General features: G+C 49.6%; 1 protein-coding gene across 1 annotated transcript in view; it reads left to right on the top strand.

The window, feature by feature from the left end:
* LOC307089617 (voltage-dependent calcium channel subunit alpha-2/delta-1-like) overlaps positions 1-11,647 on the top strand; it is an 82,772-nt gene extending 71,125 nt beyond the window's left edge. Inside the window, exons 32-37 of the mRNA XM_079755971.1 lie at positions 370-422; positions 908-963; positions 1,397-1,523; positions 4,340-4,452; positions 6,081-6,163; positions 8,255-11,647. Of these exons, the coding sequence (XP_079612097.1) occupies positions 370-422; positions 908-963; positions 1,397-1,523; positions 4,340-4,452; positions 6,081-6,163; positions 8,255-8,380 (558 nt within the window). The 3' untranslated portion in view covers positions 8,381-11,647. The remainder of the gene's footprint in view (positions 1-369; positions 423-907; positions 964-1,396; positions 1,524-4,339; positions 4,453-6,080; positions 6,164-8,254) is intronic.
* The last annotated feature ends 6,646 nt before the right edge of the window (positions 11,648-18,293 follow it).

The following is an 18,293-nucleotide window of genomic DNA, read 5'->3' as shown; positions in this document are numbered from 1 at the left end:
CCCTCGTCCCACAGAGTCTGCCAGAGGGAAGGGAAGCAGACTGCAAGGCCGTCGCTGCTAAACCCTGCTCACAACAAGATCTCTCACTGGCCTCTGGTCTCGACTTGTCCTGTCTGTTGTTTGCCTGCTCCTCTTCAGAGTTTGGCTCTGTGGATCATCTGTTGGGAGAGATGCAAGCTCACCCTCCCTCTCTCTGGGCCAGACCGACAAATATCCCGTCTGGCCGGGTTGGGATGTGGGTCGGCTCGCTCAGTCACACGGTGTCAGCCGGGCCAATGCAGGGACTAGAAGTGGAGGAGGAGGTGGATCTCTGGGTCTGAATCTGTCGCCTCCCGGTCTAAGTGGTTTCTGTTTTGTTCTTCTCCCTAGCCCACCATCGCAGACATGTTGAACATCGGCTGGTGGGCCACAGCTGCGACCTGGTGAGTTTTTCCGAATCGCGTCCCACTAAAGAAAATTGTTTACTCCCTCGCAAAGGAAGGAAAAGTGTCAGACCTCACGGCATGTGTAACCACCCGAGAATCCCTTTCCATTGAACCGGAGGCATCGCGTTGTTTGAAGGAATGGGAAAATGTTAATGTGAAGGCACAACGATGACAGCGTGTTTAACCGCAATCGTGCGTGTTCCTGTTTATTTGCCATACGTCAAGTCCGCATCACATTCAGTCTGTTAATTCAAACCACACGCGCCGAAACGGGCTCATGGAACAATAACAACAACAGAAATCCCCTATGAGTCTGTCATAAATATGCCAAATGGTAAACAGAGTGGGTGTCTGGTATGAGTTGTTTTGAGTGGGAAACGGTTGGGTGATGCTCGAGGTCTGGTACGTCATGGAGCAGGAAGACTCCGGTGGACGTCTTCGTGAACCTGTGTCTGCGTCACGGCCGTGTCGTTTGTTCCCAGGTCCATCATGCAGCAGATGTTGGTCAGCATCACCTTCCCAAACTTCATGGAAGCAGGTGAGTTGTCTTCTGATTGGACGCTTGGGAATCTGCGTGTTCCCCAGCGTTCTTTTCCATCTGTTTTCTTTTTACTCAAGCCACCGAACCACTTCAAAATGCTTCAAATGTTATCAGACTAAATCCCTCCCAACCAGCTCCAGCTCAGTCCATCCACGTATTGATGGTCTCCAAATCATATTGATGCTGTGGAGAAAATAGCACATTTTGAGATAACTTCAGACTGAAGATTATGATCTGAATATTTTCGCTCTCACGCTGCCAGAAACACAACCCCCAATTATTTTCAAGTTTCGTGTATTTATAATTTACCCGAGGCACAGAATGTGGAAAGGGCATGCCTGGGCATTTATTCAGTTTTAGGTGAATGATTATTCTTCTCTCGTTGCTCACCTCGTGTGTGTGTGTGTGTGTGTGTGTGTGTCCACCCCAGCCGATGTGGAGGAGGACCTGTCAGACTCCATGTCCAAGGAGGGCTGCATCACGCAGCAGACCCAGTACTTCTTCGAGTCCAGCGAGACCTCCTTCAAGGGGACGGTGGGCTGTGACAACTGCTCCCGGTGAGAGAGAACACACACACACACACACACACACACACACACACACACACACACACACACAGACACACACACACACACACACACACACACACACACACACACACACACACACACACACAGACACAAGTTCATACACAAGCACACACACACACACAAGTTCATACACAAACACAGACACACACACACACAAGTTCATACACAAGCACAGACAGTTCATACACAAGCACACACACACACACACACAAGTTCATACACAAGCACAGACACACACACACACACAAGTTCATACACAAGCACAGACACACACACACACACACAAGTTCATACACAAGCACAGACACACACACACACACACACAAGTTCATACACAAGCACAGAACACACACACACACACAAGTTCATACACAAGCACACACAAGCACACAAGCACACACACACACAAGTACATACACACGCACACACACAAGTACATACACAAGCACACACACACACACACAAGTTCATACACAAACACACACACACACACACAAGTACACACACAAGCACACACACACACACACACAAGTACACACACAAGCACACACACACACACACAAGTACATACACAAGCACACACACACACACACACACAAGTACATGCACAAGCACACACACACACAGACTCAATTACAAAAACACACAGGCCGACATAGACAGAGATACACACACACACCCACACCCACACACACACACACCTACACACACACACACACACACACACACACACCTACACACACACACACACACACCTACACACACATACACATAGACACATATACAGAGACACACAAACAGACAGATACACACACCGCCGCCTTAAACTTAATATTGTTTTCTATTAAAATTGATGACTTTGCTCAACCGGTCGCACCTACCCCTCTGGGTCTCGGTGAGCCGAAACGTTCTCCTCTCCAGCTGGGCGCTCTGTCGCCAACGGCACCAGCGGCTTTCAGTGTCATGTTTACCGATCGCTGCGCCGCTATCCCCCTCCCTCTCCCTTTCTCTCTCTCTCTCTCTCTTTCCCTCTCCCTCTCCCTTTCTCTCTCTCACCCTCTCCCTCTCTTCCTCTCCCTCTCCCTTTCTCTCTCCCTCTCTCTCTCCCTCTCCCTTTCTCTCTCCCTCTCCCTCTCCCTCTCTCTTCCTCTTCCTCTCCCTCTCTCTCTCTCTCCCTCTCCCTCTCTCTCTCTCTCTCCCTCTCCCTCTCCATCTCTCTTCTTCTCCCTCTCCCTTTCTCTCTCCCTCTCGCTCTCCCTCTCTCTCTCTCTCTCTCCCTCTCCCACTCTTTCTCACTCTCTCTCTCTCTCTCCCTCTCTCTCTCTTACTCCCTCTACCTCTCTCTTCCTCTCCCTCTCTCTCTCTCCCTCTCTCTCTCTTTCTCCCTCTACCTCTCCTTCTCCCTCTCTCTCCCTCTCTCTCTTTCTCTCTCTCACTCTCCCTCTCTCCCTCTCTCCCTTTCTCTCTCCCTCTCTCTCTCTTCCTCTCCCTCTCTCTCTCTCTCCCTCTCCCTCTCTCTCTCTTTCTCCCTCTACCTCTCCCTCTCTCTCTCTCACTCTCTCTCTTTCTCTCTCTCACTCTCCCCTCCCTCTCTCTCTCTCCCCCTCTCCCTCTCTTTCTGTTTCTCTTTCTCGTCCCCACTCGCTCTAGATGCTCTGTTATCTGAAGTGCTGACGAGCCGCTCTCATTCTCACATGCACGCAGGCAGGCACAGACAGACAGACAGACAGACAAACAGACTAAACCCCCTCTGTAAAACCACCATATATTTTTGTTCGTCCCCACCTATTTATCAACACAACCGACCAACAAATAAAAGTCGCCGCGTTTACAAAGTGTGGCCTCGCCCTCATCTGATCCTAAAGCACACAACGGCGCGCTCAACCCAAACAGGGGGGGTTGGGGGGGGGGGAACTTTTAGTGCTCAGATCAACACACACTGGGGTCTGAGCCCCTGTCCCCTGGAGGTGACATCACAAAGGGGCCCCCAAAAATCCACATGCCAGGGGGTGAAGTGACCAGACCGCAGACCACCACACTTTCATGTTTGTGTGTGTGTGTGTGTGTGTGTGTGTGTGTGTGCGTGCGTGTGCGTGGGCCTCTCTTTTCTTTTAAGACCCCCTTGTGCCGTCTAATGGAGTGCGGCGCTCGCATGCGGAGCGGCGTTCCGACGCATTAGCCGCACACACGTTAGCCTTTAACGAGGGGCCGTAAAAAAAGGGCCACAAATGGGTTCTCGACCTGGTGGGTGTTTAGCCCCCTGTCCCTCGGCCCCCAGGGGCCCCCAAGGCAGGTTGGCACCGCAGACTGCTGTGTGTGTGTGTGTGTGTGTGTGTGTGTTCGTGCGTGCGTGACCTAGGGCTGGTGATTTAGCTATGGCCTGTATGTTTCTAATCAGGTGCACGGTGCATTCCTGTGCGTGGAGCTGTTCCCCATTACCCACGTACATTGAATCTCTCGCTGCGCCTCTGTGTGTGCGTGCGTGTGTGTGTGTGTCTGAGCAAGTACACAGAAGACAACGGTCGTGCATGTTTAGTGGGCGAGTTAAATAAAGGCATTTGTTCGCTGCTGACCGGTGTCAACAGTATGTTAGGATGTGTCTGGGCTTTAGGTACGGCTATCTGAACCTGTGTGTTTGTGTGCGTGTCCACATGTGTATGCGTATCCGTGTCGTGTTTGCTTATCCACATGTGTGTATGTGTATCAGTGTTGTGTTCTCGTGGTGGGTACTTATATCCATGAGTGCGTGTGTATCCTTACGTGTGTGTGTGTGTCCTCCTTAGGATCTACCACGCGGAGAAGCTGCCCAGGACCAACCTGGTGTTCATCATCGCTGACGCCCGACAAACCTGCGTGCAGTGTGAGAGCAACCCGCTGGTCCAAGACGAGCAGCCCTGTATCCTCCACGGGGGCTACACCATGTAGCGTAGCATCAAGCACGGGCTAAGAGCCTCTTGTTGTGCTAAGCTACAAGACCGACACGTGCTACCTATATCTTGTCGGGGGCTAAGCTACGAGTCAAACAGGTGCTACGTATGTCTTGTTGTGCTATGCTGCTAGACAAATATGTGCTAAGTACATATTTTTGTGCTAAGCTACGAGACATACCGGTGTATTGTGCTGGAGTTGTTGGAGTCTGTTTTGTGAGATGCAAAAACCGGCCAGTTCTCCTCCTCCTCCTCCTCCTCCTCCTCCTCCTCCTCCTCCTCCTCCTCCTCCTCCTCCTCCTCCCCCCCTCCCCCTCCCCCTCCTCTCCCCCCTCCTCCTCCCCCTCCTCCTCCTCCCCCTCTTCCTCCTCCCCCCTCCCCCCCTCCCCTCCCCCTCCTCCCCCTCCTCCCCCTCCTCCTCCTCCTCCTCCCCCTCCTCCTCCTCCTCCTCCCCCCTCCCCCTCTTCCTCCTCCCCCCTCCCCCTCCTCCTCCTCCTCCTCCTCCTCCTCCTCCTCCTCCCCCCTCCCCCTCCATCTCTATTTCATGACCTCATCATCGGTCGATGACATGTTGTGATCGCCAATGACAACATGTTTGTCAAAAGGTCAATAAACACGATAGAGAAGCCCCAGAACACACACACAAACCTACACACACACACACACCTACACACACACACACACACACACACACACTCATCTACTCAATCTCATTGCCATGCTTGGCACAGCGAGAGGGAGTGGAGAAGGGTGGTGTTTGTTGCTGCCTGGGGGGATAAGGGTGTGTGTGTGTGTGTGTGTGTGTGTGTGTGTGTGCGTGTGCGTGTGTGCGTGCGTGCGTGAGGGACGATGGGGTAGTGGGGCGGGTTTTTTGAGGAAATTGAGATTAAGAATCTTTCCGTCTTCCAGGGTTGTTTGTGGAGCGGGTCTGTCTGGGTGGCAGATGGCTGTGGGATACACCGGATTCTGGAACGGCGTACGCAGAAATCCCGTCATATGACGCACAAAACACACAAACATACTGCGCAAAGATGAACACAAATATACACACACACACACGTACACACACACACACACAGGGCTGTGGCCAATTAGGAAACACCGGGCAGTTCTGAAGGTTTCCACTTGTTTTCTAATTATTTGTTTTTAATTCCTTCGCTTGGAGCCCCAGACTGCCAGCGTTAAAATAATTCCTGCTGGGGGAGTTATCATGTTAGGCCTCATTGGGTCTGCAGTACAATAACCAGCACTAGCGGCTTGGAAACCCCGTGGAAGACTGGTGCCTTCCACTGTTTAACCCTCTCCCGTCATCTCTCCAGTAGTTAGCATCGTCTCCAGCAGAAAGCACTCTGTTAACCTTTGCTTTGTGGCGGAGCGATGCCACACACACATACACACATTTTAAGGGGAATTTATCGATAAAGGTGACTATAAACGATGAGACAGGTAAATATGGTCATGTGTCCTGGGACCTGGAGTCAAACAGCGTCTCCTTCCCGGGTGTTGTGTTGGGTTTGTGTGCGTTGAGTCTCATTGTCTCCTTCGTGGGTGTTGTGTTGGGTTGTGTTCCAACCATGTTCCTTAACGGAGCCGTCAGCCACCGGTCCAAACCCGTGTTTTCTGGCCAAGAACCCGCGCTACAGGAAGGGGCCGACCAACTGCTTCGACGACAACACCAAGGTGAGTTCCTCCCCACGCTTCTTGAGTTTGTTCATATTTATGAATACATCTTTTTCTTTATTTATTTTTTTCTTTAACGCTTGTAAAGCGCCTTTGGTTTTCCGAATGTGCGACATGAATCAAATGTGTAATTATTATCGCAGGAAAAAAAAAAATTGGTAATGACCGCGCTACTCTCGTTCCATTGCTACACAGCATACTTTTAGTGTTAAATATTCCATGAAACCATAGTAAAAAACGAAACATTGTCAAAGTAATGCCAGTACCTTTTTAGTTAAAGAAACGTTAACGGGTGTAGCTTCCGAATGTTTCTCCAGAGAACCACGGCAACAGCAGCAGCTGGGAGTCGATGTACTTTCTGTTTTTACCAGGCCCTCTGCGTCCTCAGCCTACCTCTCTGCCTCTCCCCTCCCTCATGTTTCCCAATAACCGATTCTCTTCTTCAATCCACTCTCGGCAACAACTCATCCTCCCAGAGTCCCTTTGTAGTCCCGCTCCCATTCAACCGCTGCCTGCACTATGCAAATCAGTCCTGTCACTAACCCCGCCCTTCCCTCCCCCTCGCCCCAAAACGCGTCACGGACCAGATTTCTCACACAGAGGCAGAAGCGGTCCGGCTTTCCCGACTTACGGAGAAACACGCATAAACAAACAGATCCCTGGAGCGGCGACCAATCCTCTGCGTGTGAAACCTCGCCGTCTCAACGCTTTGTTTATTTGCGATTTACAGTCGCTGTCACAGTTTTGTCATCAGATGGAGAACTAACCCCCTGCTTGTGCTGTCTTGCCTTCCCTTTGTTGGCACACACACACACACACACACACAGAGACACACACAGAAACACGCACACACACACACACACACAGAGCATCTCTCAACCCCTCTCTAGCTCTCCATCTGTAAGCGGCATTACTTGGATGAATTCTTCTCCTTCTTCTCGTGACCCGTATAACACTTCTCCCGTCTTTTGTGGCAATGCTCTGTTTCTAATACCTAACCGGCTCCCTGTGTTTGAACGTTTGCTGCATGACTCTCTGTCTCTCTCTCTCTGTCCCCTTCCCGCTCTCTGATTGGCTGTTGGTGGTTAGGGTGAGGCCATGTGCCGTCCGAGCGCAGGCTGCCCATTGGCGCCCGCTCTGCTCATCACTGCCGCCACTGTTCATGTGCTGCCTCGGGTCGGTCCATCATCGTTCTCTCTGACGCCCGCTCTCTCGCTCGCCCCCTCTCTCTCTCGCTCGCTCTCTCTCCCGCTATCTCCAACGCGCTCTCGCTCCCGCTCTCCCTCCCTTGATTGGCTCACCCATATTCCTTGTCTCTCAGCCCCCACTCACTTTTACCTTCGTACCAACTTTACAACGTTTACTTTCTACCCATCCCTTCCGCTTCTGCGTGTGCTCTCTGTCTCCCCCGCCCCCCCCCCCCCTCCTCCCCACGCGTCCTCCTCCTTTCATCCCCCCCCCCTAACTCACCTCCATTTTTCACCCTGTCTCCTCCCCGCCATCACTCTCCCTCCTTCGACCTCCCCCTGTCTTTGAACTGCCTGCCCTGGATCCCTCCCATCCCCCCCCCCCGCTATCTCCGTCCATCCGTCTCTATCTGTCTCGGCCAATAGACTCCGGCGTCCGTCCCGCTCACACATGTGCGGCGCGATCGAGCCAGACGCTAGCGAATGGCGCTCCGCTCACCCCTCCTTTAGCCCTAGACTTCAAAAGCCGTCGTGTTTCTGTTCCTTGAAGCTGTGCTCTTAAACAAATCGTTCTTCCTTGATAAAAATCACGTCGGCTTTTTTGTTCTTCGGTCGACGTTTTAGTTCAGCGGCGTCAGAAAGCGGTCCGTTGGAACCGTGCTGAACGGAATCTTAAGCCCCGCCGTGTGTGCCTTAGCGTGTCTTTAGCGTGTCCTCGGGTCAGAGCGAGCGGCGGTTTGACGGGTCATCATTGGGCCCGCGCCCGTCTCCGCTGGAACGTGTGAGTCGCTGCTCCGACATGTTCTACGTTTTCGGAGATTTTCTTTTCGGACGGGTTAGGTTTGTTTTATGTTTTCTCCGAGTTCTAACCTCCGTTCCCCCCCCCTCCCCCCTGCGACCCCAGGAGCAGGACTTCGGCTGCGGGGGCGCGGCGGCCCTCAGCCCCTCCCTGTGGGCTCTGGTGGGGGTCCAGATGCTCCTGCTGTGGACCATGTCCGGCGACCGGAGCCCCGCCCACGTCCCCTCGTGACCCCTGACCTCTCCGGGTTCACCCAATACCTAATGCCCCCCCCCGCCCCCCGACGATGATAATGACAACAACCATGACATGATGATGATGATGGAGATTAAATTGCTTTGCGGTGAAGAAGATGAAGAAGCGGCTCAACGCTCCGAGTGCTGCTGGGTAATTCCTCCCAGGCACGGCTGTGGATGAGCTGTGTGCGTCTGTGTGTGTCTGTGTGCGTCTGTGTGCACGTGTGTGCGTCGGTGAGGGGGGGGGGGGAGGTTGGAGAGGAAAGGAACCGCCTGCTGAGAGATAGCAGTTGAATAACAAGCGAGAACCTGACCTTTGACCTTTTGACCCTAACCCTGCCACCCCCCCCAACTCCCTCCACACTTTAGCCGCGGCCATCGGAGATTAGAGGAACATGATCGGCCACTTTGTGAACTTTCTCTCCCCTGCTCATGCCCCCACCATCACCACCACCACCACCTCCACCACCACCACCTCCACCACCACCTCCACCACCACCACCACCACCACCACCACCACCTCCACCATCACCACCACCACCACCACCACCTCCACCACCACCACCACCCCCACCACCACCACCTCCACCACCACCACCACCACCTCCACCACCTCCACCACCACCACCACCCCCACCACCACCACCTCCACCATCACCACCACCACCACCACCACCACCACCTCCACCACCACCACAGACTGCACTGCCTTCAGTGCAGGGGGGGCAGATGGAAGTGTACAGGTGAGGGGGGGGTTCTAGCTAGGTCTTATTTAATACGAGGGGTCTTTTTTTATTTCAACGGGGCATAAAAGATCGCCGAGCTTTGCAAACAAACGTTTTCAGGAAATTATTTTACGGCTGGTTCTTCAGCGATCTGAGTGAGTCACTATTTATTGAGTTTATTTGTTTGTTTGGGTTTGCATTGCAATAAGAGAAGCTGCACTTTTGAAATTATTTATGTTGTTTTATTTTCATTTCTTTAAAACATTTTTTTTGTAACGGCCGACACCGGTGTACCGTTGTGACGTCGTCGTGGCTGTTTCTTATCTTCCTCTTTCTTCATTACTATTATATTCATTTTAACTGGCCACAAGTCTTTCGGACATTCGGCCCGAGCGCCTTCAGCGCGATCTTCCCTCTTGTAGATATGTGTGGTATAAAAAAAAGGAAAATATAGACATTGTTTAAATGGTAAACCAATCCAAGCGATCCACTGCCATGGGTCTCTCTCTGTCCAAGGACACAGACACTCTTTCTCTCGTGGACTAGTTGACACACTTTGGTGTGAGTTGTGGTCCCTCTGCCTTCTTTTACTTTGAAACTTTGAAACTGAAATCTTGTGGCAATGGTGCACGTCAACCAATCACAGTGACCCTGTCCTGTCTCTCTTCCGTGTGCTTCTTCGAAGGTCAACTCTAGTGCCAAGAAAAGAGAGACGGAATGACGTTGGTCTCTGTTTAGTATACCGTGTGCGTGCGGAAGACGTTTATCCGTTTATTTGAAAACGTATGAATCAGACTGCATGTTACAGATTTGCTTTTAAGTTTTACGCCAAGTTTCTAAAGTCATATCATTTTAGATACCGAATGAAGACTTTCATCATTTGTTGAAATGTTTTTGGTATGATACAGTGTATGTGTACATTACTTTTTAAAAATAAAACCACAACTATGTGCACTGGAACTTCAAAGTTATCGTTCAAAGTTATCAACTGAGAAATCAAGTGACAAAAGTGCAGGTTAACACTACGAATGAGTCCTTCCGTTCATGTTCTGTGCTCTAAGGTGATCTGGCCTCCCATTTGGTCTGGGGCCTTCTGATGCAGTAACTGTTAAAATAAGACATGAGAGCTGTGTAAAGTTTGGAAGGTATTTGTTTGACGTCCAGTAAATAAGACAGCCCCCCCCCCCCCCCTTCCCTCCCAAACCTAAGAGTTATCGGGTGGAAGATGACGCCACCGAGAGCATTTTGGCCAGACTGTTATAGCTAATCGCAACCCTGTTCCATCCGGGAAACAAACAAGCTGCTAAATCACAGACACGGGCCTCGTGTTTGAGCGGAGCGAGTGTTGACTACGGGAGAGGTCCCTGCCAAACGATAACACAAAGGGACTTCAGCGACGGCTTCGGGCCTTCCAGGCTCTTTGTTTACAGCGTGTCCGGATTCGAAACGTTACTATCATTATCAGGACCCCATGGCCGATGGCTGTTGGATCTCTCTATTTCAGATTTATTTCATATAAATGTAATGTCAGATTAAAAAGAAAAGCCCGGCAACACAGAAGCGAGTTAGCAGCATGAAAGCAGAGAGCGAGTCTGGGGAAATGAGGGTTTAGTTGCTGGACGGATGAAGAAGGATGAAGAAGGAAAAACAGCTGAGAAGGCTTTGATCATCTGGTCATTGGGTTGAGGCAGATGTTATGTGGTGGACTGGGAACCAGCACAATATAACTATTATTAATATTGTCATTGTTTATATCTGGTAAGAATTGACAATCACAATTTTGTTGACAACTGCGTGCTGCTGTGAGCGGACATCTGTCCCAGTCACGAGGGTGGCGATGACGTCTGGCTCCTTGTGTGTAGAGCTGACGGCTGGGAGGTTATCACGCTGCCTTCCAACTCGATAGGACGCCACTTGGCAGGAACTGAACCGTTTATCCAATGCGGGCCCCTGCGCGATGTGGGGCCAGTAGTTCACTGCTACTCCCGCACTTTAGCGATAACAGTGTGTGAATACACGGCTGTTTGTTTGACCCCCCCCCCCCCACACACACACACACCCCAAATCCATTTGCAGCAAACCAGAAAGGAGTTAGCTGGAAATGAGTTCATGAAATGAGTTCATGAAGATAGTTCTGCCATTCTCGTCGTAGTGGGGAACATGTGTGTGCGGTTAGGTCAGGTACTCTGATGATCCAGGGGGCACTTTGAGGTCTTGTTTGGTTCCTTTCCCGTTGTTGTCTTTCCATCTCCCGCTGAAAAGAAGAAAAGGATGAAACTACTGTAAAATAATTAAATTAAATTAGATACGAGTGGATTTCTAATCCCAAATGTGTTCTCACACTAGCGGATATCAAGTCAAGTGCCATAGGATTCTTACACTGGGGAGGAACCTATTCCCTTATTAATGACCAACTACCAGAGTGTCATTAGAGTTTTTCTCTGTTGCATGGTGGTGGCCTGCAAAGATAATACATATATATATATACTGTGTGTGTGTGTTTTTGATGACATAATATTTACACAAAACATACATTGTCAAGCAATTGTTTATGATATGTCTATGGTATGATCAGCTGTTTTCTCACTGCCTTTCTCTTGGGGAGACAGCATTTGGTTCACGGGGGGGGGGGGGGGGGAGAGGCAGTCAAAGCAATTACAGAAGCCTGATTGGATAGTGTGGTGTTTGAATGTGGTACTCCTGTCATATGATTGGCCGAAAACCCTTTGAGAATTGCCTTTCAGTCACCCAAGATCCCATTGAACGTTATAATAAATTTGACTAATGATGACAAACTCAGTGCGAGTAATGCACAGAGGTATTGGAAAACGGACATGGACTTTGTGGCTGTTCAAAGTCCCCAAGCCACTCTTTAAGTGCTAAAAATTCAGATGCTGTCACCTCAGGAATACTTAATGATTGACGTGTTTTTGATGCTGTCGGTGCTCTGCTCTTCGTGTGGACTTGTGTGGTTTGAGCTTTCTCTATTTATTTATTATTTTTTATTTCTTGAGGATTGCTTCACGTGTGTTGTAAATGGAGTGTTCTGTAACCTGCCACTACCTGGCGGATGATTGGCGGGGCCCGACGGCCAATCCTGTGTGGCCTGTGTGGCTCAAAACAGCCAATGGAAAGCCTACATTAATTCAGTGATTTGAGCCAATGCCAGGTTCTCTTTCCGGGAGGGGGGTCATGTTCGGGCTCCTTAGTGAAACCAAGCCCGGTCAGGGTTTAATATGTATAAACGGAACTATTCAGAGTCAAGCGTGGACATTTTGTTGAAACCAAAAATAAAAAATCTCTTGACGAAAATGAAAATGGACAAAGCAAGTGTATAATCCTCGAGGGAGGAAGGAGAACGTGTTGGTTTGTGTGCAACCAAGGTATCCCGAATAAACGAGTTTATGATTGCTATCTCTCGTCTGGTGTCAGATTTCACTTGCTGGCTGATTTCCTCTCCCTGCCAAAAGCCTAATTACTGCTCACAATGGATTACAAAAAGTTCTACTTACGTCTGTCACTGTGCCAGAACACATTTCCCCTCTCTAGGACCCTGTGTGTGTGTGTGTGTGTGTGTGTGTGTGTGTGTGTGTGTGTGTGTGTGTGTGTGTGTGTGTGTTCATGCTTGCGTGTGTGTCTTCGTGCGTGCGTGTGTGTGTCTTCGTGCGTGCGTGTGTGCGTGCATGCGTGCAGAGGAAGCACCAGGAGACCGCTATCCCAATGTCCCTTGGTGACTCCCAGCCCACCCCCCCCATCCCCCCATCCCCGGCAGCGATTTGCAAGGAAGGAATTGACATCGAGCCAAAGTCAACAACAATGTCCCAAGGAGAAGGTAAGAGGGGGAACCGGGAGGTGCAGTGGGGCACTGCCGCTCCCTCCTCGCCGGACGCCGTGACATTGAAATGGCCCCGGAGGACACGGCGATAAAGAATGACCGAGCGGCGGCTCCGAGTCGTAAATTCACGACGTTTTTCAGTCTTGACCCAGTGCGCCGCGGCCGGAGCGAGGGGCCGCGGCCTCGTTAGAGCGGCTCTCCCGCGCTTTCATTTTGGTGGTGTTTTTTTAATACATGCTCGAGCCCAGGACCAGCTGTGCTCATGCAGAGGTTCTGGGCGGGGAGGGGTGGGGGTCTCACTGCCCCCCAAAGACAAACTACAGGGTAATTTTACTCTTTATTACACGCGTTAAAAACCAGCCCCGGTGCTGCGTTGAATACGGTTGTCCCGTGAAGACGTAAAAAAAAAAGACGATATTTTCAGTTTGAGGTGCTTTGGGTGTTTTAAATAAGACCCGTTACAATGTCTTAAGAATTTATGTTTCATAAAAATGGCTTTTACTGTTGGTAGCACAGGTGGAGAATCGGTTGGAGAGGAACAGCAGTATGGGATTACACATGCTGCACCCTCAGAAGGAAGGGGGGTGATTTAATGATTAGAATAACGTCCACTGCAGTTGAGTGAAAGTCGTTCGTCTTTTTCGTCCCTGCAAAATCGACATACCCGCATAAACGTTTCACGTTTGTAATGGAAAGCCTAATCGTATCTGTAAAAATAAATCTAAAATTACTTTTTAGATTTATGTTGATGGATGTTAATTACTGGTTAGAATGGACTGTGGCGCGCTTATTAGCTAGAGTGCATTGCATGGAAAAGTAAAACATACAAGTAATTGTAAAAACAGTATATATCAAAACATAAATTAAAAAAATAGTCTAATTTGACATCATAATTATAACCAAAATAGAAATCTTCAGACATGGAACCTGCTCATATACCCGGTACGCAATGGGTGAAAGTGAGTGCTGTGCACTGCTCCCGCTTAAAGTTGCCCTGAGTGTTTGGCAGCTGGGCGACCCTAACTGTCCACATGGGTAGGTCTCACTGTTGTGTTTCTGATGTTAATCTCCAGCCTTCTGGTCTGCAGCCCTGCTTCAAGTCGGTGGATCTCTGCACAGGAAGTCTCGTAAACGCCCTGCAGGGTAAACATCAAAATGTTTATTATCTTAAATGAGTTGAGAAGTGTTAGCCATCCAGTAATTACATCAATATGTTTGTTTATGTCCTCAGGGAAAGAGGAGATAGAATTCCATGCGATCAGCATGGAACTACTATCGCATGTCATATTATGGGCTGTGTGCAAGTGAACTAATATTGCTAGGGCCTGTATTTTATCACTTGGTGTATTCATGAAACAAATAAGCCATTCAATAATATATCTCTGATTCTCAGGGATGCCAACGGGGGGCGGGGGGGGGAACTAAAACTCTCCGATTTCCCTGCGCATTTTTTAGTTGGCCAGTGATATCTATTAAATATCTTTTCTATCGTAGATTCGTCACAAACATTCATTTGCTTCAATTATGTTTGCTACACACAAAGTATGTCATTCCAGCTGACCGGGAACCTCTGGACCCCAAACTGGGGCCCCTGCGGCCTCCAGACCCCCGGACCCAGACCGGCCTCGGCTCTCATCCTACAGCAACTGCTTCCTGCATTAAGCCCCAACGTTTGTAAAGTAGACACTGCTGTCCCAAAGCAACTTCAGGCCCGTTAAAGAGAACGCGCTCTCCCAAAGGGAAGAAGGAAACTGGGTTTCTGTGGTCGGGCGGGACAGCTTTCTGACCACCCCTCCTTTAAAACGCCTCGAAGCAGCGGTAGACTGGGATCCACAGAAGCACATGTTCGCTGGGGATACAAAACAACATTGAGGGGAACCCCTGCAGAAACTTCTGAAACCTCCACCAACAAGGACAACAAAGAGCCTCAGGACCACCCCGTGTCCTTACTGAAGTTTTGTGGGGGGCTTTTTCTTTTCTTTTTTTTTTCCACAGGGATACTTTGCACATTTCACTGGTATTTAGAAGGTTGTTATCATGTAATTGTGTCAAGGGACATCTCTAATCCCCAAACAACCCCCCCCCCCCCCCCCCTTCATCCTAAACCACCCCCAACCAGCCCTCTCCACCCCCAGGTTCCCTTGCCCTCATTTCCATTTCAAACACCCCAATGGTGGAGGAATCCAGTTCACAGTGATTCTTCAAATCTTGTGACGCAATGGTGAGTGTTGTCGGTCTCCTGTGATATTCATAAGCAGCCCATCGGGAACGCTTTGTTGGGGTTAACCAAGACCCATTGTTCTGGAATGTCGGGTCCCCAACCCAGCCCCGGCACGCCTCCTCCTCCCCCCCCTCGCCTTCCCAGGAACGCTCTGTTTTCACTGTGCCTCTCGTTCAAAGGTCATCCGTGCCAACATCTCGCAGTCTGAATCGGAGATCCGATGACGAGACGTACGATGTCGCAATAGACACACAGAAGCCCATCGCTACAGGTCATAGCTGTTGTCACCCAGGCCTGTAAAGACATATGTGGACGCAGTGTCCGGGACGTCCCGCTGGTTTACACGCTTTGAGGGTGCTTGTGTCTCTTCTAAAGAGCGCCACAATTGTTTGAGATAGTTGCCACCAGCAGCGGAAACACATGCTGCATGTTTGGCGCATTGAGGGCGATACTTGAATGGCCGCCTTGAACTGGTCTGTTGCCAAAACTCGTCCCAAAAAATCAGGACTTGATAAGAGTATGAACTAGCCAATGAGTTCCTCACTGAACAAACACACAATACAAATGTGTTGCTTTGTATTATGAGACCGAACGAGCGCATTTCATCCTGTTGCCTTGTTTGCGTTAGATGAACTACATGCTAGTCTTTACCGTGGACCACCTTAAGGCCTTAAGAGGAACGACATGCTAGCATCTGTCGCGCATCACCTGGATTCCGTGATGCGCGACAGAATTACATGCTAGTCTACCGTGAACCACCTACAGGCCGTTAAAGGTACTACATATTAGTCTACCGTGAAGCGCCTACAGGACGTAAAGGGGTACCCCATCTACAGGCAGATATAGCTACTGCACATTTGTTTCCTCCACATGAGCTTTGCGAACATACGGCTGGTGAGTCAAACACACATGGGGAGCATCATACGTATGCTGCCTCTGATTACAGCCTTCCAAGCTTACGATAAAGCGAGAGAGCCCTGGCTTTCAAATCCGGCCCATTCATATTATCCAGCGTCTCTGACAGGTCTGCTGCTGGAGTCTTGATGAGCTGGAAACAAAGGCCAGCGTGTGAGACCTGGATCATGATTTTAATCTCATTTCCATGGTAATGTTATTTAACAGGCATGATTCGGTGTGTGGAGAGGTCCACAACAAGAAGAGCGAGTTCAATTAGATTTGTTGTGATTGCACTGCTGCTTATCTCGGCTCCAGCAGGCCTACTATGCTCTAGCAGAACTCACTGGCGGAGACGGCACAGGGCATGGCCGGACACCAACATCTGTAAGAGGTCACACACCTTTTTTCCAGTTTCTGTATGGCGATATTCTACTGATGATTATGTACCTATTAGGGCTGTCAAGCGATTAAAAAAAATTAATCTAATTAATTACAGGCTCTGTGATTAATGAATCTAAATTAATCGCATACTTACATTTTTCCGAGAAAGTATTTCAAAATGATTTAATTCAAGTAAATTATGGCAGATGGGTGATTGAATTAATAATAGACATAATAGTATTAAAGTTCAATGTCTCTTTTATTCAAAACATGTCTTTTATTAACATACGGTACATTTTAAGATCAAATTAATAGCATTTCCATCTCACTCAAGATCCAATGCATCTCAGACGAGTGTGGCTTGACGAGGCTGGCTGCTTGCGCCAGCTTCAGGGGCGGTGGCAGCTCGTACCTGCGAGCTTGCTACAAAACGTTTTCCGTTGAGGTGATATTGAAGGGTTGGTGAACTCCGGTGATAGGAAAATCCCTTACTACAGAGATTTCAGATAACGGTCTTCCTATCTACAGTTCCGTGTGGGAGGTGTTTAAACTTGAATTTTCCATTCACGGGACCGAACAGCGTCTTCTCGTCTGTCTCCATTTTGTTTCAAGGAAAATGACGCACTGGGTGACAGGACACTATAGAAGTGCAATTAATCTGCGTTAATTTGACAGCCCTAGTTCCTATATATGTATATGTATATGTGTTCCTACAGTGGCCATCGACACTGTGTTGATTTGAGACCTTTAGAGACGCTTTTTTTTTTAAGTTAACCACATCCGGCAGAGATGTGTTCCCCAATTAGGTGCTTACAGATCCCTCCGCCATCAAACATAAGAAACTTATCTGAAGTCGCATTTGTGAGACTATACCACTGCAAATGCAGGAGTCACCTGAAAACATAAGCTGGTTGGTGGCTGGGGTGATGCCATGTCTCTCCTCAATAACCTCCCTTCCAGGTGCTCTTGTCCAGTGCCCACTCCACCTGCATGGCTTGGTCTCTTCACCCCCCCCCTCCCTCCCTCAGCCCCCCGCTGGGCGCCCGGTGGTCTTGGTGACTCATTGCAGGTCGTTCCAGCCCTTGCTTTGTGTTCTAATTGCTGCGGTCTGGTAGCGGCGCAGGCCTTTCCGTGCTCCTTTCATGTTTTCTCCGGCCACAGTGAAAGTGATGCTGTTGCTGGCGTGCCCGGCGTGGTATGAAGTGTGTGTGTGTGTGTGTGAGTGTGTGTGTGTGCGTGTGTGTGTGTGTGTGTCTGATAAGCAGATGTTTATGGCCCAATTCATTGGACCATTTGCCAAATGTGCCTGATGTAGATCCCCCTCAATCAGTGGCATGACCGATAGGTTCTGCTGCATTCTGACCTTTGCTGAAGTATTTTTTCTTTCCTGGCAAAGGACAGGAAATGAAGGGAAATTAGAACCAAATGAGAAAGGAATAGAATGTCAGGATTAATGGAATCTACTGGAAGGAGCAACAGATCTGTTTTTACATGGCGGGACATGGCCATGATTATGCTGCAGAAGGATGGCCCCTGTGATGCGGGCTGGTGGTCTGGAGACACAGTGAATCCAGCCTTCATACTGACGCTTCGATTGTCACCGGCCGACTGAGAGCAGATGAGGAGCGATGTGGACGTGGAGAGAATAACCCCACAGCGTCTGGGAACAGAGGGATGCAAATGAAAAGAACCAGACAGACAGACAGACAAGGGAATCTGTAGACAAGGGAATGTGTAGGCAGATAAACAGACAGACACCCTGACAGAGAGAGAGAGACTCCCTGACAGACAGACAGACAGACAGACAGACAGACAGAGTGAATCCCTGACACACAGACAGACACCCTGA

This window comes from Pollachius pollachius (genome assembly GCF_949987615.1).
Source record: "Pollachius pollachius genome assembly, chromosome: 18".
NCBI lineage: Eukaryota > Metazoa > Chordata > Actinopteri > Gadiformes > Gadidae > Pollachius > Pollachius pollachius.
Note: the sequence above shows the minus strand (reverse complement) of the source record. Positions and strands in the feature narration are given on the sequence as shown.